Source organism: Thamnophis elegans, chromosome 14 (assembly GCF_009769535.1).
Source record: "Thamnophis elegans isolate rThaEle1 chromosome 14, rThaEle1.pri, whole genome shotgun sequence".
NCBI classification, from domain to species: domain Eukaryota; kingdom Metazoa; phylum Chordata; class Lepidosauria; order Squamata; family Colubridae; genus Thamnophis; species Thamnophis elegans.
The window spans coordinates 7945626-7963677 of NC_045554.1; the positions used below are offsets into that span (position 1 = coordinate 7945626).

Sequence of the window (18052 nt, forward strand, 5' to 3'; positions counted from 1 at the left end):
TAATTTCTTGGCTGCAGTCCCCATCTGCGGTGATCTTGGAGCCCAGGAAAATAAAATCTGTCACTACCTCCATTTCTTCCCCATCTATTTTAATAAAATATTAATTCAAAATAGGGGGTGGGGGTCAAACCCATGTATATATGAACATGCACTCTCCTATCAGTGCACGGAAGACAGTTTGCTTCTGCAAACGCTTTTAAAACACTTGAGGCTGCCGTGAAGTTATTTTTTGCTTCACATGACCTTCCAATGGAAGAGCGTGGAAAAACACCTAATTTAAGCAGTGGTAACTCTTTCTGTTTGGATGCCTATGGATTTGAAGTATTTGTGTTTTTTCCGACAGGAACTGAATTCAAATTTCCGTCAGATCATTTTTCCGGAAGCTCTTAGGTGCTTAATGAAAGGAGAATATACCTTGGAAAGTATGCTGAATGAACTTGATACCCTCATTGAGCAAATAACCGATGTTCCTTTGCAAAACCTGGTGGAGTCTCTCCAGTCTTACTTAAGGAACGCCGCCATGGGTCTTGAGGAAGAAACACATTCTCACTACATTGACGTTGCAAGGTAAGGAGTTAGACAGCTTTATCTTTCAATTGACCTTGAGTTCATTCTATCCAGGCTTTTCATTAACATCTGGGGAGAATAGGATGGATAAAAGAATCAGGAACTCAACCATCCTGACCTCTTTTAAACAGGTTACTCAACTCTTAATGGGGCTGCCCTCGTAGACTATCTGGAAGCCTCAGTTCATACATAATGCAATAGCCCACTTTCTGAGGAATGACAGTCATAAAACACGAGAGATTGGTTGCCGGTGAACTGACGGGGGGTGAAAACTATAAAGAATGGTTGCTGGGATTGGGTACGTCTAGTTTGATGAAAAGAAGGACTAGGGGAGACATTATAGCAGTGTTCCAATATCTCAGGGGCTGCCACAAAGAAGAGGCAGTCAAGCTATTCTCCAAAGCATCTGAAGGCAGGACAAGAAGCAATGGGTGGAAACTAATCAAGGAGAGAAGCAACCTAGAACTAAGGATGAATTTCCTGACAGTGGGAACAATTAATCAGTGGGACAAGTTGCTTTCAGAAGTTGTGAATGCTCCAACACTGGAGGTTTTTAAGAAGATGTTGGATATCCATTTGTCTGAAGTGGTATGGGGTTTCCTGCCTAAGCAGGGGGTTGGACTAGAAGACCTCCAATGTCCCTTCCAACTCTGTTATTCTATTCTACTGTAAATTCAATTGAATTTGAGAGTTGAATTTTAAGTCGAACATGGCTTGATGCCCATGTACCTTCAGAGTCATCTGCTTATTGTTTCAATTAGGGATGTTCAGCATTCCAACATGTAAGATTCAGTAGGGCGTGAGGGAAGAAGAGCCAATGTTTTTCAGTCATGGTACCAATCCCTTTAGAACAACCCCCCCTTCCCCTCCAGATCTCTATGACATCTCTTCTCTGCTGACATTTAGAAAGTGGTTAATATTGAGGGTTTCACAGAGCTTTTAAATGGTCAAGCACATGGCTGGAAGGACTGTGAGTAATGCTTCTAGCCTTGTGGAATTTGACTTATTGATGTCTCTTGTTCTCGTGGTTGAGTTTAATTTCTATTATAAACCACTAAGAGTCTTGAAGGAGTATGGTGCTTTTATAAATACAGTTAGTGAATAAGTGAATTTGTGTAGGCAACAGCCTCAGGGCAGCCATTGCTACTACTCCTGTCTACGTGTCTGTTCAGGATAAAACGTAGCTTAAAGTGAAAAAATGCTTCTTTCTTTAGGATGCTTCATGCCCAGTACGGCGAACTGATTCAACCCAGAAATGGTTCCGTTGATGAAACCCCCAAAATGTCAGCAGGCCAGATGTTACTGGTAGCATTTGATGGCATGTTCGCTCAAGTGGAAACAGCATTTGGCTTATTGGTTGAAAAGGTATAGATTTGCATGCATTTTTTTTTGGGGGGGGGGAGTCCTTTTGAGTCAATCTTGTCTGCTGGTGATTACATGGATGAGTCCCAGCAATGTTTCGTTTTCCCAAAACAAGTTTGCCAATTTCTTATTCCTAGGGTTGAGAGAGAGTGACTGGCACAGTCATCCAGCTGGTTTTATGCCTAAGGCAGAGCTGCTGGTCTCCCAGTTTCTAGTGCTTTTAACCACCCTAGCATCCTGGGTCTCAGCAGGACTTATTAAAGTAGGTATGAGGCAAGCTAACTTTCTGCTTAATTTAATTGTCCTACAGCTAAACAAGATGGAAATTCCTGCCGCCTGGCGCAAGATTGATATAATCAGGGAAGCCCGCAGCACTCAAACAAACTTTTTTGATGACGAGAACAACCGGCAAGTCTTAGAAGAGATTTTCTTTTTGAAAAGGCTACAGACAATAAAGGAGTTTTTCAAACTCTGTGGCACTTTTTCTAAAACACTTTCAGGTAAATATGTAGAGGTTTTTCTTATTTTTTTTCTTCCCACTACAGACCTGCTTAAATAGCAGTTCTTGCCTTGGGCTTTTGAATTAAAAAAAAGCAACTCGGAGGCAAATATTACTAACTTTAGATGGGAAAAAGTAATAAGAAAATTGGTGTCATGGTAATGACGATTTAATAGCTGACCGGCTGCTGTAAAGTTGTAAACCGAGATGTTGACATGAGGATGATCCAGCAGGGTCACTGCCACTTTAAGAAGGTGTATATATAAGGGAGGCCATGTGAGGGCATCTCTCTCTCTCCTGTGTATCTCTCTCCTCATGTATCTCTCTCCATTGTAATTCTCCGTGTAGAGTTGAGGATTGATTGATTGCCTAGCATTTTCCTGACAGGTGTATATGTATGTATATATAAGTCTTGTATATAAACCACTGTTTGAAAGACAAAACCTCTCTGTACTGTATTTTGCTCCTGGGTTGTCTCAAAACAGTAGTCACGCTGTGCACACTCTGACAATTGGATTTCAAAGAGCTGTGATTTACCATACCAACAATGTTTAAAATACTGATTTCTGAGTGTTCAAAGTTGCAATGGTAGTGAAAAAAGTGACATGACCATTTACACACTTATGACTGTTGCAGCATCCCTGTAGTCACATGATCAAAATTCAGAGGCTTGGCAACTGGCATGTATTTATGATGGTTGCAGTATCCTGGGGTCATGTGATCATCTTTTGCAACCTTCTGATGAGCAAAGTCAAAGGGGAAACCAGATTCCCTTTACAGCCACATGACTAGCGCTAGCAATAGCACTTAGACTTATGTACCACTTCACAGTGCTTTTACAGCCCTCTCTAAGCAGTTTACAGAGTCAGCCTATTTGCCCCCAACAATCTAGCTCCTCATTTTACCCACCTCGGAAGGATGTAAAGCTGAGTCCATTTTGAGCCTGGTGAGATTCAAACTCCCAAATTGCTGATAGTCAGCAGTTGTAGTCTGCAGTACTGCACTCTAACTGTTGTGCCACCGTGGCTCATAACAACCCCAGTGACCCACTTAACTACTGTGGCAAGAAAGGTTATAAAATGGGGCAAACTCACTTAACTGTTTCTGTTTAGCAATTGTGGTCGTAAATGGAGTGTCAGCGTTCCAAATATCATCCACAATTAAATCAGAGTCCAAGGCAGAGCTTTCCTCAAAATTCCAATTTATTAAAAGAGACATGTTGGTACATCTGTGGAAACCCGAATCTGAAAGCTTCCCAGAGTTCCCACCCAGTTGAAAGTTCACGATCTTTTCCCCATACCCACAAGCCTATCACATGGTCCAATCTTCCACTTCCACGCTGGCATTTCCACCCATCTAGTTCCGGTCAGGTGCAGAGGTGCGGAGACAAAGGATGACTTTGTGCTTCTAGAAAGTAATTTTTTATTTTGAAAACAACACATTCTGCTCCTTACTATTCCTCCCTCCCGATTACCCCACTAATGAAACAGCGTAATAAGAGAGAGTGTGGCAGGCCAAAGATCCTAAAAGGAATAGGACTGCAGGCCTGACATGGAGGATCACCCGTACTCTCCCATTGTGATGTCTGCTTGATCTAAAACATCACCATTGTTGGCCCTACCAACAAGGTTTTGGGGATACACTTGTTCTAAAGGCGTCACCCTATTTCTCCCCGCCCCTTCCTCCTTCTCCCCCAGGTATCAATTCCATGGAAGATCAAACCACTGTGAATGGACCGGTGCCCATCGTCAACGTGAAGACCTTGTATCGGAATTCTTGCTTTAGCGAAGACCAGATGGCCAAGCCAATCAAAGCTTTCACCGCTGACTTCGTCCGCCAGCTTTTAATCGGCCTGCCCAATCAGGCTCTGGGACTCACCCTGTGCAGCTTCATCAGCGCTCTGGGGGTGGACATCATCGCTCAAGTCGAAGCCAAGGACTTTGGAGCCGAAAGCAAAGTCTCGGTGGACGATCTGTGCAAAAAAGCCGTGGAGCACAACATCCAGATCGGCAAGTACTCCCAGCTGGTAATGAACCGAGCCACCGTACTGGCCAGTTCGTATGACACGGCGTGGAAGAAGCACGACCTGGTCAGGAGGCTGGAGACCAGCATCTCTTCATGCAAGACCAGTCTCCAGAGGGTGCAGCTGCACATTGCCATGTTCCAGGTCGGTATGAATAGAAAATAATAGAATAGAATAGAAAATAGTATAGAAAATAGAATAGAATAAGAGTGTTACAATACAATACAATAGGAGAGTTGGAAGGGATCCTGGAGGTCTTCTAGTCCAACCCCTTGCCTAGACAGGAAACCCTACACCATTCCAGACAAATGGCTATCCAACATCTTAAAGACTTCCAGTGTTGGGGCATTCACAATTTCTGGAGGCAAGTTGTTCCACTGATTAATTGTTCTAACTGTCAGGAAATTTCTCCTCAGTTCTAAGTTGCTTCTCTCCTTGATTAGTTTCCACCCATTGCTTCTTGTCCTACCCTCAAGTGCCCTGGAGAATAGTTTGACTCCGTCTTCATTGTGGTAGCCCCTGAGATACTGGAACACTGCTATCATGTCTCCCCTGGTCCTTCTTTTCATTAAACTAGACATACCCAGTTCCTGCAACCGTTTTTCATATGTTTTAGTCTCCATTCCCCTAATCCTCTTTGTTGCTCTTCTCTGCACTCTTTCTAGAGTCTCCACATCTTTTCTACATCGTGGCGACCAAAACTGGATGCAGTATTCCATTCAGTTTGGAGGGACCTTGGAGGTCTTATAGTCCAACCCCTTCTTAGGCATGAAACCCTACCCCTGACAAATGGTTATCCAACATCTTCTTAAAAACCTCCAGTGTTGGAGCATTCACAAGTTCTCCTGTCCGCTGCTTGGAGAATCCAAGCAAGGATTAACTTTGTCCACTAGCCTAGAGGCTGAGTTAGAAAATGTGTTGGCGTCTCCTTGAGACTTGGACGGCTGTTTGTCTGAGCAGAGTGTTTGGACTTGATCACCTCCAAGGTCCCTTCCCACTATGTTATTTTGCTGCTTGTTCTTCTCATCCTCTGCTCCTCATTCTATCATACAGATGCATTGTTCTTATTTTGGTCAGTGAGAAGATCAAAGGGAAGTATTGATCATCCTGGCAAGGGCATTTATCTTGTGGGAGCTTCAGTCACTGGAAGCTTTCAAGAAGAGACTCGACTGCTGTCTGTCAGGGATGGTGTAGTCTCCTGCTTGGGCGGGGGGTTGGGCTAGATGACCTATAAGGTCCCTTCCAACTCTGTTCATCTGCACAAAATACTTGCCCTACAAAAATGGACCATGTCGAATGAAGCAAGGCAGTAAATAACCTGATTATTCATCTGTTTGATTTCTACGGACGCCCATTTTAGCGAACAACTCTGGGCTGCTCACAATTCAGAAACACATTTTGCAATTAAAATCTTTTAAAACATTTTGAAATTGTAAAAGCCATTGAAATACCAAAAAATACCCCATTGAAATGTCTAATTCGAGTACATACAAAGCAAGATCTCTCATCTGTTAACAGCATAACCAGGAGGTTATTGGTACACGTAACACCCTGGGCTCAGAAGATTTTTTTATAATAATGCTGGCAGCACATTTTTTTTTATATTACTGCTTTTATATTCTGCATTGGCCTTTTTTTTTTTTTTTGAACCTGAGTGGATTCCCACATCATGCTAGTAAGCTACAACGCAGTTTGTTTTCTTTTGGCTCAGCATGTTACTGAATAAGTCCTCATAGCCGTTACAGTTACTACTTCTGATTGTTTATGTTCTTAGCAGCTTTTGTCGGTAATCTTTTTTAATGTTGTAAATACCTGGGAGTGATTATTTTTATTATTGTCGAATCCAATGGCATATGACTATATGTGGCCCGGTCAGCCATATGTTTAGACTGGATTTGGAGTTTTGGTTCACCAGTTTGAGTCCTTCCCAAGAGCCTCAGATAGGCAGATGTTTGTGTTAGAAGTATTATCAAGGAGGTAGATAGCAATAGCATTTAGACTTGTATACCGCTTCACAGTGTTTTTACAGCCCTCTCTAAGTGGTTTACAGAGTTGGCCTCTCGCCCCTAACAATCTGGGTCCCCATTTTACCCACCTTGGAAGGATGGAAGAGCCGAGGTGGCGCAGTGGTTAAATGCAATACTGCAGGCTACTTCAGCTGACTGCAGTTCTGCAGTTCGGCTGTTCAAATCTCACAGGCTCAGGGTTGACTCAGCCTTCCATCCTTCCGAGGTGGGTGAAATGAGGACCCAGATTGTGGGGGTGATATGCTGACTCTGTAAACCACTTAGAGAGGGCTGAAAGCCCTATGAAGCGGTATATAAGTCTAACTGCTATTGCTAAGTGAGCTTTGAGCCTGGTGAGATTTGAACTGTCAAATTGCAGGCAGCCGGCAGTCAGCAGAAGTATCCTGCAGTACTGCACTCTAACCTCTGCGCCACCGCGGCTCATAGATATTCCAAATAAAGCTGTCTTTTGCAATTGGTGATGATGATGATGATGATGATGATCCCCAGATATATGGTTTTACACAGTCGTTAAATAAACCATAGCTTGGCACAGTGTGCAAACCAGACTTATGTATGCTTCCAAGGGGGCAACTGTAGTACTGTAACAGTGACGTCGTAAATTGCTGAATCTCTACAAGGCTGAATGAACGTGCTCCTCCCCCACCCCCTTTTTCTTCCAAAAGTGGCAGCATGAGGATCTCCTTCTCAACCGCCCACAAGCCATGACGGTCACTCCTCCACCTCGTTCTGCCATTTTGGCTAGCATGAAAAAGAAACTTCACACACTGGGACAGATTGAAGCTTCCATTGTAGCAGTTCAGGTAAGCTGTGTCACCAACCCCACCTCTGTGAGGAAAGGCAGAATAGATATGAATGTGTCAGGCGCTTAAGAAAATTGAAGTTGGTCTTCCACATATGCTTGGAAAAGGCACTTCCAGATCAGATGCTTTATTTCCACCACCCCCTCCCCTCTACTATCAGTTAACGCAATTCTTCTACAAGCCTGCACCTTGCTTCTTTTTTTTTTTTTGAAAGGGTGTCCTGAAGGTGCTTTTTTCAAGAGGCACCTGGACTTTCTGGTTTTTCTTTGAAGATGTTTCGCTTCTCATCCAAGAAGCTTCTTCAGCTCTGTAGCATCTAGCTAAAATGTCTATGGAGATTCTCAGTCGTCCAGATCTTGGGGTTGTCCCAAAGATGCTTTTTCAAGAGGCAGCTGGACTTTCTGGTTTTTCTTTGAAGACGTTTCGCTTTTTATCCAAGAAGCTTCTTCAGCTCCCAATTGGATGGTGAATAATGGAGTCAGAGTTGAAGAAGCCTCTTGGACGAGAAGCGAAAGGCCTTCAAAGAAAAACCAGAAAGTCGAGTTGCCTCTTGAAAAAGTACCTTTGGGACAACCCTATGACCTGAATGATTGAGAATCTCCATGGACATTTTGAAAAGGATGTTTTTAACTATGCCAAGGAGGTTGCCATGACTTGAACATTTTAATTCCTCTTAACTGTGAAAAATAATAATAATAATGAGAGAGGAGAAGGATTACTTCTGCACAGGATCAAAGCCTAAGCAAAAATGTTCAGACTTTTAATCCATTTCATACTTCCTGCAGGAAAAACTGGCCGCCCTTGAAGCAAGCATCGAGCAGCGTTTGAAATGGGCCGGGGGAGCCAATCCAGCATTAGCCCCAGTTCTGCAGGATTTCGATGCCACCATTGCCGAAAGAAGAAACCTTGTTCTGAAAGAAAGTCAACGAGCCAACCAGGTATTAGGAATGGCGTGATTGTGGGTTCGCTTTTTTTGTGTGTGTGCAAGCAATTAAATTGGCAATTCAATATTTAGGACAAATTTTGTGTGACCCTGTTAAACATAGGACCTGATCTTTTTGGCTGTAGAGCTGAATTCCATAATATGATGTCAATAATAACATGGTTATTGCATAGAATTGCTGCTACAATCTAACATAATTTATTAAGTAAACATTTTAAAATAATATTTGGGAGCCACTTTAGTTTTGGTACCCAGGTGGCTCAGTGGCTAAGACGCTGAGCTTGTTGATCAGAAAGGTTAGCAGTTCAGTGGTTCGAATCCCTAGCGCCGCGTAACGGAGTGAGCTCCCGTTACTTGTCCCAGCTTATGCCAACCGAGCAGTTCAAAAGCATATAAAAATGCAAGTAGAAAAACAGGGACCTTTGGTGGGAAGGTAACAGCGCTCTGTGCACCTTCGGCATTGAGTCATGCTGGCCACATGACCATGCAGACGTCTTTGGACAGCGCTGGCTCTTCGGCTTTGAAACGGAGATGAGCACCACCCCCTAGAGTCGGGAACGACTAGCACATATGTGCGAGGGGGAACCTTTACCTTTAGTTTCTCAGTTCATTATAATACACACATCACTCAGTCCCACTTAAAGCCTAAATGCCAGTTGCAAGAATAGCAGGAGTCAATATTTAGGTGACACTTTTCTTACCCTGAAAACAATTCAGTTGAGTTTTGTGGACTGCAGACAGTGACTGAGAAGAAAATCACATTCTTTGTTTTCCAAACACATTGCTCAGAATAAGAAAAAAAAAACTATCAAGGGGAGATGGAAGGACTAAAGTTCCCCCCCCCCCAGCTTTAAATTAAGTTTCAGAAGGAACTCAAGGGAAAAGTTTATGGTTTAAGATAAACCCTTTCCTCTTCCCCCCCCCCCCCCCTCTGTCTTGCAGGTTACTTTCCTCTGTAGTAACATCATCCATTTCGAAAGCTTGCGTACCAGAACAGCAGAAGCCTTAAACCTTGATGCTGCGTTGTTTGAACTTATCAAACGTTGCCAACAAATGTGCTCCTTTGCATCCCAGTTTAATAGCACCGTTTCTGATCTGGAGCTTCGATTGCTTCACAGAGTGGTACGTAGGGGAGGGGGATAAGAAAAGAAAAGGGGGCAGCCATCTTAGTACAGTAGATACTATCAGTGGCTTCCTCCCTTACAATTTCTTCAAAGCACCTGAGGGCAGGACAAGAAGCAATGGGTGGAAACTAATCAAGTAGAGAAGCAACTTAGAACTGAGGAGAAATTTCCTGACAGTTAGAACAATTAACCAGTGGAACAACTTGCCTCCAGAAGTTGTGAATGCCCCAACACTGGAAGTCTTTAAGAAGATGTTGGATAACCGTTTGTCTGAAGTGGTGTGGGGTTTCCTGCCTAAGCAGAGGGTTGGACTAGAAGACCTCCAAGGTCCCTTCCAACTCTGCTATTCTAATTCTAATTGCTTTTCCTTCACCTTCTCCCCCCTCCTCTTCTTTTGACCCCCAAGCAGTTTGATTCTGTTTTGAACAAAGTTCAGATGTTCTGCAATGCTGCATTCTCTTAATATATTTGTTGGTTGTCTTGGTTACATTTTTTTTCTGAGAAACTGAATGAGTCACACTGGACTTTGGTCTTCTTACCTTCACAAGAACCTGATCTAGCAGACAGCCATTGGCTTAAAGCTGCTTGCAACTTGTGGTTGGGTGGGCTCCTTTCAGGTTAAAGTTATAACCTCGAACACTACTGGAATATTCCCCTTTTTCTTTAGGGAACCAATCATGACCATCCCATTGGTAGCTCTGAATGGCTTGTCATAGCTCACAAGCAGCTGACCCAGGACACGTCGGCTCAGAGGACGGCACAGGCCGAGAAAGAACAGCATATAGACACCGTGTGTGAAACCATTCAAAATCTGGTTGATAGTATTAAAACTGTGCTCACTGGGCACAATCGACAACTTGGGGATGTCAAACATCTGCTGAAAGCCATGGCTAAGGTAAGATCCGCACTACGGAGGAGCAGTGGTGGATGTCAGGGTTCCCACTGATGCCCTAATTAAATCATGAGCCTTGAGCCAAGCTTCAAAAGAAATCCAGTTATTTATTAGGAGCTTCATGTCGGCAAGTTCCCGAGTGAAGCCAGCCCTGACCCCACGTAATTTACGGTTCCCATCAATGACCCTGTTCCCCCCCCCTTTCCTATGGCAACTCGAGAGCAGGCCAGGGATACTTTGCGAGTTGACAGTGGACGCACTACATTGCTGAGGGTTGGATCCCTGAAGCTAAGAGGAGATCCTCTTAGAATTTCTCTTTGAGCTTTTTCAAATTTTAAGAATGGCACCGAGCAGCCATTGGAGTTTTGGGTGGGTGCCTGATGCATGTATAAAAACATTGAACCTCTCTATTTATTGGGAAGACTACTCAAGTTTGCCTCAATTGGAGTAACTCCAAACCTCTTGTGGAAAGAAGCTAGAAGTGCATCTATCAAAAACTGGAAAAATGTGTAGAAAACCCATAAGAGAAATAATGTACATTTCTAGAATAATCTGATCCTGAAGCTTCGTATGGACTATTTTCAAGAATTACAGTGGGGAATCCCATTCATGACAGAGAAGCAGATATAATGGAGCTGAGCTGGAGTGAGTGAGTGAGTGAGTGAGTGAAGGAAGGAAGGAAGGAAGGAAGGAAGGCATGAGAATGAAGGGAGGGAGAGAGGAAGGAAGGAAGGAGTTATTAGTGTTGCAGCAGTGTTGGAACCTCCTTCAACCAAATCTTTCCATACGTTATGGGACCTAACCAGTAAATAATGTATGTTCTAGCATTGTGGCTTTTTAAAGGAAATCCTTTTGGTTATCCATTTCTTAAAAGTCCTTCATGGATGTGATTTTTATTTCAGGATGAAGAAGCTGCCCTGGCTGATGGCGAAGATGTTCCTTATGAGAACAGTGTTAGACAATTCTTGGGAGAGTATAAATTATGGCAAGACAATATTCAGACTGTTCTGTTTACGCTAGTTCAGGCTATGGGTCAGGTGCGCAGTCAGGAACATATTGAAATGCTGCAAGAAATTACACCCACTCTGAAAGAGCTGAGAACTCAGAGCCAGAGGTAAGCAGATGTCCCTTTTTATCTGTCTATAAATTAAACCACAATCGTTAAATGTATTGGAGGTGTCGTTGCCATTAGCAACTGAAATCGCTAGACTGCCCAGTGCAAATGGAATTTGCCGTTCTCTGTGACTAGCATTTCAACAAAACCAGAAAGCCACCCTGGCGATAAGAGGCAACTTTGTCATCAGGTTTATTGTTGTTAGTTGCAAAGTCGTGTCTGAACCCATTGCGACCCCATGGACAACATTCCTCCAGGCCTTCCTGTCCTCTACCATCTTATGGAGTCCATTGAAGCTCACGCCGACTGCTTCAGTGACTCCATCCAGCCACCTCATTCTCTGCCGTCCCCTTCTTCTTCTGCCCTCCATCGTTCCCAGCATGAGGCTCTTCTCCAGGGAGTCCTTCTTCCTTCTCATTAGGTGGCCAAAGCATTTGAGTTTCCTCTTCAAGATCTGGCCTTCTAAAGAGCAGCCAGGGTTAATCTCCTCTAGGACTGACCGGTTGGATGGCCTTGCAGTCCAAGGGACTCTCAGGAGTCTTCTCCAGCACCAGAGTTCAAAGGCCTCCATTCTTTGGTGCTCAGCCTTCCTTATGGTCCAACCTTCACAGCCATCCATTGCAACTGAGAAAACCACAGCCTTCACTGTACGCATTTTTGTTGGCAGGGTTACAGATGTGCAGTTAAAATGATCAGATTGAATTCCTTTAATGTCCTTCAGACTCTCTCAGGTTATTGACCGATTCTTGTTTTGCTTTTTTTTACATTAATCTAGTGTCTACAATAATCTAGTGAGTTTTGCATCGCCCTTAATCACGGATACGCCGAATGAATGCTCCAGCCCGACGTCTGTTGCTGTGTGCCAGCCAACATTTGCCGCAGGTAAAATTGGGAGCAGATTTGATCTCCTGATTACCCTGATCCTCAGCATCAGGGCCAGTGAGAATCATCCTTCACTCTCAGGTAGTAGTAGGTGCCGGCCCCCATATTTACTTCAAAGCACCTTGCATTAGAAGTGCCTGTTTTAGCAATTGGTGCCCGATGTTTGCTACTAGGTTTGGGGCAGGGGTGAAATCGACTTCCCTTTGCTACTGGTTTGGTAACAATGTGATCTTGCTTTGCTTGCACACGCCACATCCACGTATGCGCAGGACCTTCCGTGCAGGCGCAGAGCGTCAAAAACAGACATGAAAACGTCTGGGCGGGTGGGTGGAGCCTGATACCGAGCGCTTAGAATAGCGAGTAGTGGGAATCCGCTGTGCCACGTGATTTAGATTAGCTAGAAAGCAGGAAATTCTGCCTTCCAGCTAATCTAAATCGCGTGTCACAGCTGATCGTCGGAAAAAACGGTTAGCCTGAACCAGTAACAATTTTTTTTACTACCGGTTTGGGCGAACCAGTAGTATTTTTACTACCGGTTCAGGCGAACCGATCCGAACCGGTAGCATTTCACCCTTGGTTTGGGTGTTTTCTTTGGAGGACGGGGTTGGATCTGTCGTAAAACAACAAATCTACACCTTTCTTGCTATTTCTCTTGGACTGTAACTCAGCCTTAGTTCATTTCTTACAACCTTTTCAAAACTTTAACTTGCCTTTTATTAGCGGTCCGTAGCAATACGGGACAGAAAACTCAGCCAGAGATCATGTCGCAGAATACAAGGAAACTAATTCAGAAAAACTTGGCGCCATCGGCAGATACTCCTCCAGGCACAATTGCAGGAGCTGGAAAGAGTGTTATCTCTAGCCCTAAAAAGGCCATCAGAGACCCTAAAACAGGCAAAGGTAAAAAAACAGAACACACTTAAAAGCATCTTAGAATAGATTCTGTTGCTAAGATGAATTTTCACATAATGTGTGTTTAACACGTCTCGGGGGTGTTTCTCTCTCTCTCTTTTAAAGCTGTGCAAGAGCGGAATTCGTATGCTGTAAGTGTGTGGAAACGTGTCAAGGCCAAGTTGGAAGGCCGGGATTTGGATCCCAACAGGAGAATGTCTGTTGCTGAACAGGTAAGTTTAGGCACTGTCCAAAATCCAGATTGTAGCTTCTGTTTTGTACGTGGTTAAGCACTAAGTTAAAGACCTTGATTACTAATTTACATTCTAGCAATGAAGGATTGGAGTTTTTCTCAGATTTCCTGCAAAAGAAGTTCGTTATGTAATTGAACGACAATCCATTCAGAGGTGGTATTTAAGCAGGTTCTGGCAAACCGGTAGCGCGAATTTTGAGTAGTTTGGAGAACCGGTAAATACTACTTCTGACTGGCCCCGCCCCCAGCTGATCGGGAGGGAATGGGGATTTTGCAGTAATCTTCCCCTGCCACACCCGCCAAGCCAAGCCACACCTACCAAGCCACGCCCACAGTATCAGTAATAATTTTTTTTGAATCCCACCACTAAATTTTCCATTGTATATTAAGGCTACAATTTAATATGTCAGCTATTTAACCACATTGTCAATGGGACATGCTGACTTGCTCAAAAACTAAAATATTTTGAACTTTTCACTGCTGGCCTGATCTAGACACAAAATTAGACAACTTTCATTTTTCTGGGTATAGACCTTTGGTTAAAAAGAGGCCTTCGATATAGGCCTCTGGGACATCTTTTTTGCTGTTCCCATAGACAGGTAGCCGTTAAGACCATCCAAAGTTGTGCCACTGAAAACAGTTAACAATAGGTCCTTGCACTTACGACCATTGCGCTATCCCTGTGGTCGCATGATTAAAATTTGGACCCTTGGCAACTGGCATGTACTTACACGATTGCAGAATCCTCAGGTCATGCGTTAACCATTGGCGATCATCCCGGGGGGCGGGGGGAAGGGGTTTCCTACAAGCAAAAACCAAGCTGGGAACAAGCTGGACTTGTTTAACGACCATGCCATAAGGTTATAACATGGGGCCCAGCTCACGTAACGACCCACATCACTTAGCAATGGAGATCCCCTTGCCAATTGTGGTCACCATTCAAGAACTATTACGTTGTCTCTAGCAGGAGCGGGCGAATCTCGGAATTTGTTTTCAAAGCTGATTCTCTCCCCCCCACCCCCCGGGACAGTGATGGCAAACCTTTTTGGCACCGATTAGCCGAAAAGGGAGCACTTCGCGCTCGTCCGGGCCGCGAACAGGAAAAGGAGCTGCCCAGAGGGCATGTGTGCGCCGGAAAATGAACTTCTGGTTTTTGGCTCAGTCTTCTGGTTACTGCTGCGCATGCGCACACACCAACCAGCTGGCCGCCATGCATGCTCACGCTGGAAAACGGAAGGCCAGCTGTTCTGGTTTCCGACACTGCCACATGCCCCAAGGCCAGCTTATCGCCACGCGTGCATGCGCGCCAGAAACCTGGAAGAGCGGGCAACCCCGCACCTGCCAGGCAACGCGGCTCCGCATGCCACAGCTTCGCCATCCCAGGCCTAGGGATCGTAGGGGTGGGTTTTTCCAAAGCAACGTTCAAAGCGATCGGTGGCACCTCTGCTCGGGAGGGCTCTAACTTTCTGCCTTGCCCTTCCTCAGGTTGACTATGTGATTAAGGAAGCCACTAATCTAGATAACTTGGCTCAGCTGTATGAAGGTTGGACAGCCTGGGTATGAAACCGGAAGAGATCGGGTCAGTTTGGTTCAGCGAGGCGAGCGGCATCCATCAGAATCAACCGGGCCTCAGGCATCCATAAGCAGCAGCACCACAGCTGGTGGTAACGCCTTTCTGGGGCTTACTGTGAGGAGACCTCAGCAATCTCGGTGCACTGGGAACGTCAGCCCTGCAGAGTAGCTGCACTCAGGGATATGCTAAACACAATGGCCTGGAACCCCCACCCCCCTCCTCTCTCTCTCCCCCCCTCCTCCCCTCCCTCCAGGGTCAAAGAGTGTGGAAGCTCATCGCCTGAACACGCAGGGCCGTCTTTCTGCTCCAGAAGAACTGCAAAAGGTGTCCAGGGTTTTGGGGAGGGACTAGCTGCAGAAAGGGAATTTGGGAAAACGCTACAAACCGCAGAGTGATTTGGGACTTTGGTTCCACCTGACCCTGTGAACAATGCAGGAAAAAAAAAAACGATGACGACAACAAGTGTGCAACCCCCCCCCCTCTTCCCCTCCAACCCGTGGGGGGGGGAATAAAAATAAAGAGGAAGGAGGGCAGGGCGTGAAGAAACTGCAGCAAAGGAAGATTTGAGAGATTTGAGTTCCTTGTCGCTCTTAGTTGCTCAGCAACGGCGCCGGTTGAGTTCGACCAGTTGGTGCAAAACGAATAAATAAATAAAATAAAAGGAAAAAAAAAAGGAGGAAAAAAAAAAACAGCTACACGAGATGAACTTCAGAAATAGACTGAAATGCAAAAAAATAAAAAATAAAAAAAATAGCTGTACATCAGCCGTATTGGAAGAGCCCTCTGAGAAGAGAGCCTTTTTGACTTTTTTTCTTTTTCTTTTGGTCTTTTTTCAAGTCCCCCCCTCCCCCCGGTTTCTTCTCTTTAACTTAGTTCGGTTTTTTTTTCCTTTTTTCTTCTTTTTCCAGAGAAGTAGTTGATTTTCAAATCCTTGGTATTTCATTTTTCAGTCAAAGGGATCTTTTTTTTGTGTGTGCGTGTTTTTTTGTTTTTGTTTGGGGTGAGCCAATTTTTCAAAAAAAAGAAAAAAAAAGCACAGGGAATGCTGAACATTTAAAAGCCATTGCCTTCTGGATGGGCTGATCCAATGCCATTTTTTTGCGGTTGGTTTTTTTTAAAGCGAGGGTTTTTTTTTCTCCTGCTTTCCTTTTTGGTGATCCTATCATGTACAGTCCCCCGTCCCCGTCCCCCCCCCTGGATTCGCTGTGCATTTCAAATAATACACTGAACAGGCATCCTATGGTCCCCATCTGCTCTTCTTCCTGCTTGCAGTGCGTAACTCCTTTGTTTAATTCAATCCTTGGCCTGCCTACCAAGCTCATTCTGTTGTGATTTGCTGTAGTTTCTTTTGTAAACGTAGCTACTTTGATGTAACTTTTTACCTTTTGCAACAAGGAAGGGGAAAAGGAAAAAAAAAAAACCAACTACAATATCTTAAGTAGCCTTTTATGTTGTTGATGACAGAAAAAGAAATCAATAAAAGTGAAGTTTTAGTGGAGGTAGTTTTATGCTGATTCACTTCGAATTTTTGATTTACACATGAATGTAGATTGATTTTGGTTCGATCTGGGGAATTTAAAGGCAGACGTATAAACTGGACTTGGGGGGGGGGTTTCTTTTGTTCAGATAAAATCATATAAAGATTTTTGTGTGCCGTTATTTTTCCATATAAGACTTCCAAGAGGTGGTGTTCTGTATAATAAATTTTCATAGTGGATTTCCCCCACCCCACCCCAAGCTGTTTTCCTAAATCTACCGTGCACTTTTGAATGGTGGTATGTGAGAGAAGTTGCTTATTTTTAAAAAGGCACTTTAAACCGGTCTGTCTCCATACATCTTCAGTGTTTTGCTTGGCTGTGAAATAAAAAAAAATTCGTTACTCATGAGCTGGTTTTTAGTGTTGCCTAAAGGAAAAAAGAATCGGGTTGCTTCCTGATTCACTTATTGGTGGTGTCCGTGGACTTGACACCTGAAGGGCTCACACCCTTCCTTCCCACCCCCTCAACCTCTGTATGTGAACTTAATCTAATTTGAAAGAATAAATCAAGATTCTGCACATGGTGTCTGTAGTATTTTGAAGATTTAAAAAAAAGCTTTTCAAGGGAGGAAATATTCCTATTCCTCAAAGGTGATGCTTAGGCCTCTCTTTTAAAAATAGCCTAGGACATAAATAAGGAGGTTTTTTTTTTAAAGATCACTACCAGTATTTTATAATATAGAAAATCTTTTGGCTTCATTAGGGCTATCTGATACAAGAATTGACTTGATGCTGTTATGGAGAAAAAAAACCTTTCAACCTCCTCAAAATGTCTTGATTGAAGATTGACTTGATGCTGTTATCTATTTTTCATATAGGCTTTTTGTCTTTTTTTTTTTCTTTTTCTTTTTGGTAACTTGCCCTGAGTTGTTGTGTGCACTGCCAACGTATTTGCTAATGCTTGTGAGTAAATGTATTTGGATCTGATACTCTTAACCCCTTTGCCACGTTGTGTACAAATGAAAAGACGACTGCATTTCTCTTAAAAAGCCGAGTCGGAATTCATCCAGCTGGTGACTACACTCTTGTCGTCCTTCCCAGCGTGAAGCATCATTAACCAGCAGTCTGCGTATGGACAACAGTTGGGATAAGAGAATTACATATTTTATTTCTTGGAAGCTGTGAGTGGAACAGGCCACTTACAACCGTATTTCATGTATGCTTATACTTTTGTTAAAAAACGAAACTTGTACCGAATGGGATCTTTACTGCATAATGTAATAAAACTTAAAAAAAAAAACACCTTAACTGTATTAATTAATTCCCTGTATGGCTTTTGTTTCTTTCTTTTGGAAACAAGTTTCAGAGTACAACAGCTTCTCTACTGGATGTGTGTGGAAATTCTCAGTCACGGTTGTGGCAAACGTGCTTTTTCCAAAAGGACATTCTTGGTTTTTCTCTTTGAAAACTGTTGCTTCTCATCTAAGAAGCTCGTCTTAGTTCTAGTAGTTTTAGTTTAACTAGAACTGAAGAAGCTTCTTGGATGAGAAGTCAAAGAAAAAAGCAAGAGTCCAAATTGCCTTTTTTGGGGGGGGAAAACTTTTGGGATTTCTCTACTGGAA

The 18052-nt window shown here is 43.7% G+C and overlaps 1 protein-coding gene across 1 annotated transcript in view; it reads left to right on the plus strand.

Annotated features, from left to right (window-relative positions):
- The window catches only part of SMG1 (SMG1 nonsense mediated mRNA decay associated PI3K related kinase), an 80365-nt gene extending 62633 nt beyond the window's left edge, over positions 1-17732 (plus strand). The window contains exons 50-62 of the mRNA XM_032231403.1: positions 344-567; positions 1782-1932; positions 2240-2429; positions 4126-4595; positions 7144-7281; positions 8067-8219; positions 9167-9346; positions 10016-10243; positions 11143-11354; positions 12130-12236; positions 12957-13136; positions 13254-13360; positions 14866-17732. Coding sequence (XP_032087294.1) covers positions 344-567; positions 1782-1932; positions 2240-2429; positions 4126-4595; positions 7144-7281; positions 8067-8219; positions 9167-9346; positions 10016-10243; positions 11143-11354; positions 12130-12236; positions 12957-13136; positions 13254-13360; positions 14866-14943 — 2418 coding nt within the window. The 3' untranslated portion in view covers positions 14944-17732. The remainder of the gene's footprint in view (positions 1-343; positions 568-1781; positions 1933-2239; positions 2430-4125; positions 4596-7143; positions 7282-8066; positions 8220-9166; positions 9347-10015; positions 10244-11142; positions 11355-12129; positions 12237-12956; positions 13137-13253; positions 13361-14865) is intronic.
- The last annotated feature ends 320 nt before the right edge of the window (positions 17733-18052 follow it).